General features: G+C 36.4%; 1 protein-coding gene across 1 annotated transcript; it reads left to right on the top strand.

Moving 5' to 3' along the window:
* Window positions 1-2,198: 2,198 nt before the first annotated feature.
* On the top strand, window positions 2,199-6,070 carry LOC138371122 (splicing factor 3B subunit 6-like). The gene is made up of 4 exons (XM_069335953.1): window positions 2,199-2,375; window positions 3,306-3,424; window positions 5,111-5,240; window positions 5,934-6,070. Exons 1-4 carry the CDS (start codon window positions 2,349-2,351, stop codon window positions 6,033-6,035), a joined length of 378 nt encoding a protein of 125 aa, XP_069192054.1. The 5' UTR covers window positions 2,199-2,348; the 3' UTR covers window positions 6,036-6,070.
* Window positions 6,071-6,076: the final 6 nt, after the last annotated feature.

Raw genomic sequence — 6,076 nt, 5'->3', positions numbered from 1 at the left:
TTATTGAATTAATTTCAAAGTGTACTTTTAACTATATTTTTGAAAACTGATGCCTTTCTGTCCTAGCTGAAAGCTATCTTCCCAAGGATAAGGATTGGGGCTGGGAAGTGGATGTGAGGGGCGCTATTTTCCTCGCAGAAAGGGACTGCTTAACTGCCTCTGTAATTGAAGTGGGAGGGGTCACCACCAGAGATGGTAGTTACTTCTCAGGCTAAACCCTAATGGCTTGGTGCTCGTTTGGAGCACCATGCTACACCCTACGAACACGGTGAAAACCTTGTGGAGCCGCAGCTGCCTGGTAAGCTTTGATTTGAAGTAAGCTCAGAAAAGATGAAACCCTGACCTGCACATCTACTGCAGGACTCTGGGTTGAAGGTGTCGGCCCCAATTGACAGCATGGTAGAGGCAGAAAATGACCCTTGGTCATTAGCAGGGCTGACTATCTCCATTCAAACTTGCATGTAGCAAGAATGGACTAGGCAGGTTCTTGGAAAGTTCTTGCTGTTGTTATAGATTTTAGCAACTCTGAATAAGTTCCAAGTAGCATGGGCTATGGTGAGCCTGTAACTTACCTGGCACAGGAGCAGGGCAAGTAGCACGGGCTATGGTGGACTTAATGGACTTACCTGGCACAGGAGCGTGAGTTCTTGCTATGTCAGGAAATATTGAGGGATGTCACATGCCAAGATAGTTTGTGGGATGAAGTATAAGTGTCAATTAAGATTGGGAAGTGTACCACCCCTGAAGAGGAGGGAGTAACTTATGACATGCTTAACTACATCATGGAGAAAAGCCTATTGTTGGAACCTTACTATTTTACCATGAACGAGACAACGGTTCCCAGTAAATAGGGATAGGAGGGAAGGGGGAGGTAAAGCGGTGGTCATCCTCATCCCTGAAGTCAATGGCGTGTATTGACCCATATCCTTAGTTTTTTGGTTTAGCTAAATTGAGAGAATGAGTGAACATTTTAATTCTTAGTAGATCAGCTGTCCAGAAATTTGTTTGTATTTCTCAAAAGCAAAAGTACGTTTTACATTAAATGTTTGTGCTGAAAATAACTATCAAGTATTTATGAACCTGCAGGCAGCCTTTGATAGGGTAAACGAAGTTATATGAGCTAGCTAATTTAGGAGTTAAAGATTAGGGATTGCCCGAAACGCTATGCGTACTAGTGGCTTTAGGTATTGTTTGTAGTATCTCTATCGATTGATTGATTGATGAAGATTAAGCCACCCAAGAGGTGGCACGGGCATGAATAGCCCCTAAGTGGTGGCCCTTTTGAGCCATTACCAGTATCAATAGATGATACTGGAGATATGTGGAGTTTAACTGCACCCTGCGTGACGGGAGATGTCTCCCATGAATGTGTCCAAGATGAAGATTAAGCCATCCAAAAGGTGGCACGGGCATAAATAGCCCGTAAGTGGTGGCCCTTTTGAGCCATTACCAGTATCAAGAGCTGATACTGGAGATCTGTGGAGGTGCAACTGCACCCTGCGTGACGGGAGATGTCTCCCGAAGTATCTCTATCTTTAAATCCATCACTATGTATGTAATTGAATGGATGTACCTTTACCTGAATAAAGAATCTGAATCTGATTATTTTGGATAGGTAATTATCTTCGTGAAAGAAAGGATCAATATAATAATAACCTACATTTTGTAATTTTGACATCCAGTATTCTCAATAAGTTCACTTGAACTTGTATGTACTTTAATGGCGTTGAAGTGGAAATATTGGTGACACTTGTGGTGGTAGAGGATGTTGTTCTCACTAACCACAAACCTTTTCCTGTTCATAAGCATGTTTCCCAACTCCCACACACACACCCATGCATTCTCTCTCACCCACGCCCCCTCACTACCATGCATTCTCTTTATTGAAATAGTAGGATCCATCTCGAAAGGATGGAGTAGCTTTAATTATAGCCTTGCCCGAAACGCTATGCGTACTAGTGGCTTTAGGTATTGTATGTACTACCTCATCTTTAAATCTAACAGAATGTTTGTACTGTAACGCTGCTGTTTGTACTGTAACGCTGCAACTATGTATGTACTGTTCCTAAATAAATTATTATTATTATTATTATTATTATTATTATTATTATTATTATTATTATTTCCTCCCAATGTATGGGAAAAGTTGGATATCAAAGAAAATGGAAAAAATGTGCTCGGAACTAGAGCGACGAGCTGAGCGTTAACACAACAGTACAGCCTCGCCTGGGAGGAGCACGACGCTGCACGCTTCCTTCAGTTCACTAGGGCAGTGGCCGGATATCCTTCTAATATACGTTGCTATTTGAAGTGAAGACCTCGTTTTATAACCTACGTGTATAACCAACATGGCTCTTGCTCAGAAGAGGACTCATGTGAGTTTTCATGTTTAGTTTCATGGTGTGGTGAAATGGTACACAAGATGATTAGAAAAAACTCGTTTTGCGTGTATGTTAAGACCATATATACGGTTAGGTTTAGGTTAGAATAAAATAGAATTTTTTTCATATTTTTTTCATGTTTCATATTTTTTACACACACAGGAAATATGTAGTTCGAAAATTCTCCTAAAAGTTCACATTAAAAAGAAACCTCGGGCTTAAGACATACCAAAGAAAATAAGTTTACCACAGGTTTAAACCATAGATTTATAACATACAATTATAACCGGAGAATATTCTGTGTTTAGGACAATACTTATAACTGGGAAGTGAACCAGACTTATTGGAACTATAATATGCTTTCAGACCATCATACAGTATCTAGGTAAGTATCCTGGTGGTGTGTGAGGGAGGTTGGTGTCTTGGTCTAATCACATTACCTTAAGAACAGGCTGATTATTAGATTAGCAGGAACCGCCTCTAGTGCAATTGTGGGAACCCATAACCCCAGAGAAGAGAATAAAATGTGTTCAGAGATAACCTTGAAAGATTCTCCTTGAGCACTTGAGGATTTTCTAATACCAACACCTACTTTTTTATTATTTTATACAATTTGTTTTATTGTATAAAACTAATATTGATTTATATAAAAAAAATTATTTTATACAATATTTTATTAATTTTTTTATTAATTTGATTACATTGTGTTAGGTTACAAAAAACACACACACGCACAGCCAAAATAGATATAATTTGGCTCTAGTTTTAGGATTTACTGTACAGTATTTGAAAACTGTTGGAGGAACATATTCGGGTTAGAGACCAGGAATACCTCCTTTGATTACCCTAATCTTTTGAAACCATATCTAATAATAATTGATCTATATTGATTATATGTTTTCTCTTCCATTGTTGGCCCATTAGGTCCGGCTGCCCCCAGAGGTCAATCGCATCTTGTATGTGCGTAACTTGCCCTACAAAATCACTGGAGAGGAAATGTACGACATCTTCGGGAAATATGGAGCCATTAGACAAATCAGAGTGTAAGATTAATGCTGCTATTATTTAAATAATTATTACGATATACAGTATTTATTATTTATTGTACTTTGTTCAGCTTTTAGTTAACACGCATTCAAAAGTATTATTATAAAATTATTTTATACAATATACTGTAGTATATAATACTATACTGTATGTATGATGTATATATATATCCTGTGTGTGTGTGTGTGTGTGTATATATATAATATATATATATATATATATATATATATATATATATATATATATATATATATATATATATATATATATATATATTAATTTTTTATTTTTCAATTATGTGAGTGTTTGAGATTTGTGTGGTTGACGGCTGTTTGCGATTGATTTTGTGCTTTTAGGCATCCTCTTATTTTGAATTGAGTTTCCCAATAACTGATTTTTTATTTGGGTTCGTTTGGTTCTTTTTCCTTGGGAAAACACATCGATCTTGATGTGTTTTTCAACGACTGAAGTGTCAATTTTGGTTAGCTTTTGTTAAACAATATGTATGTACTGTATTGAATTTGTATATTATTCTTCATGTAATAATGATGAAACGTTTTTCACTTATGATACTGTATTTTATTAAGTGATAATCATAAAAAGCTCTGATTTGAAAAGCAAGACGAAAATAGGATGATGTAAAAGGTATAAATAAGAAGGACATGAGAGCAGAGTCTATTAAAGTAGATAATTCAATTGGAAAGAGATATTTCATATTGGAGAGATATTTCAGTTGGAAAGAATGTTAGGTGTGAGTGAGACACATCTTAGTGGGATGAGTAAATGGGAAAATATTAAACAAGTTTGTGATGGGAAAGTTTGGAGTAGGGGTCTGTGTTCAGGAATGGATGGGTTATAATTACTGTATGAAGGGAATAGCTTTATTCATTTGAAGGAGTATGTTTGGGTGTACAAGTGTGTTAATACAAGAATATGTAGGACTGGGATTTATTTATAAGTGCATATTCTACAGACTTGCATAGAGAAAGTGGTAAAGGAAAGAGATGCAGGTACTGTATTTTGGAATCATTTGAACTATTGTGTGCAGATGTTACTAGATGTTGCAGAAGTTATTGTGCTGAGGGATAAGAATGCTAGGGTGGAGAATAAATGCAGTTCTTGGAAAGTGTGTTTGGTGTAAATGGTAGGGGTTTGTGAAATACTTTCTTTGAGCATGAGTTCATATACTTGTTATTATCATAGTGCAGGAAAGAGGGAAATGGTGAAGGAGTAACTTTATTTATGTGTTAGCAATGGGTAGAGTGAATTTTTGAGGAATCTAACCTGTTTTGGTATTAGTAAAATTAGAGTTGGAAGGAGACCAGTGGAACTTAAGAGGATATATATATTGGTTGGTAATTAAAGCTATAAATAGGTAAAAAAAAGGATATATATATATATTGATTGGTAATTAAAGCTATAAATAGGTAAAAAAAGGGAAAAGACTCCATGTCCAGATGATGTTGGGCAGCATTTGGCCAGGGAATTAGACGAATAGTAAACTAAAAGGGAGTTAAAGTTGTTCATAGTAACACATCCTTTCTCCACAACTCTACTCACTCAGTAGTATTTGAATTAATCAACAATGCCAGATAAACAGAAGGAAATTGCATGTTAAGTGAGTGTATATTTGTTTGAATGGGTACCATACATAACAGCGAAATATATTTTGTTTTTTACAGAGGAAACACTCCTGAGACCCGTGGTACAGCATTTGTTGTCTTTGAAGATATCTTTGATGCTAAAAATGCTTGTGATCATCTTTCTGGCTTCAATGTTTGTGGCAGATATTTAGTGGTCCTTTATTACCAGGTGAGGTTTATTATTTGTCAAAATATTATTTACAAATCATTTGTTAGACATATCATTCAAGTGAATAAGGGAGTGTCTCATCTGGTGAAGGATTGTATGGTCAGAGAACACTAGGGTGAAGGTAAAGTAGCCAACTCCATTTTACTATGTTGACAATGTAGATGCTGACATCAGGTGGCAATCTAGGTTAGTGGCCAGGTGGTAAAATAACAGTTAACAAGAGTGTTTGTGGTATGTAAAAGTTTTTTAATGTACCAGTAAATGAAGGCATCTTCTAGAAATGCCAGATTAGATAGAGGGATCTCCAGTATCTTACTTCTCTCATTAATGGCCTGGCAGGGGCATTTAAAAAGATCCCCACTGCATCAGAGAAAGTGTCAACCTGGCCTTGCTGTTATTTGGTGATATCCTTGACGCTGCTGGACATTGCTTAAGAGAGCAACCAAATACAGTAGTTTATTTCCGAGTGTGAAGAACAGGCTGTGAAAGCTTCTCTTCACTTTGCCCCGTGATAGCAGCTAAACAAATAATGTAAGCTAACGAGTTTGCCACCTGATTCAGAAACGGGTGATAATTCAAGACACATTTCATAAGTTTAATTCCAAATTTTTTCAGTTAAGAAATATAATTAATTTATTACTTGCACTACTACTTGCTGTTTTTGAGAAATAACATACACTTTCCTCTTTACAGTCCAACAAAGCCTTCAAGAAAATGGATGCAGAAAAGAAACAAGCAGAGTTGGACCGTGTTAAGACCAAGTATGGTATAAATACAGATGACCTAAAAAAATAATGCAGCTTAGGAGCTTTCACAATTTTTGTACCTGTACATAC

This window comes from Procambarus clarkii, chromosome 34 (genome assembly GCF_040958095.1).
Source record: "Procambarus clarkii isolate CNS0578487 chromosome 34, FALCON_Pclarkii_2.0, whole genome shotgun sequence".
Lineage (NCBI taxonomy): Eukaryota > Metazoa > Arthropoda > Malacostraca > Decapoda > Cambaridae > Procambarus > Procambarus clarkii.
The sequence above is the reverse complement of the archived record's forward strand: the minus strand, read 5'-3'. Positions and strand labels throughout refer to the sequence as shown.

Excerpts from the sequence above, each read along its gene's own strand:
- LOC138371122 (XM_069335953.1), top strand. The coding sequence starts at position 2,349 with ATGGCTCTTGCTCAGAAGAGGACTCAT. Across the intron at positions 3,425-5,110 it reads GCCATTAGACAAATCAGAGT|AGGAAACACTCCTGAGACCC; the intron begins GTAAGATTAATG and ends TGTTTTTTACAG. Across the intron at positions 5,241-5,933 it reads TAGTGGTCCTTTATTACCAG|TCCAACAAAGCCTTCAAGAA; the intron begins GTGAGGTTTATT and ends TCCTCTTTACAG.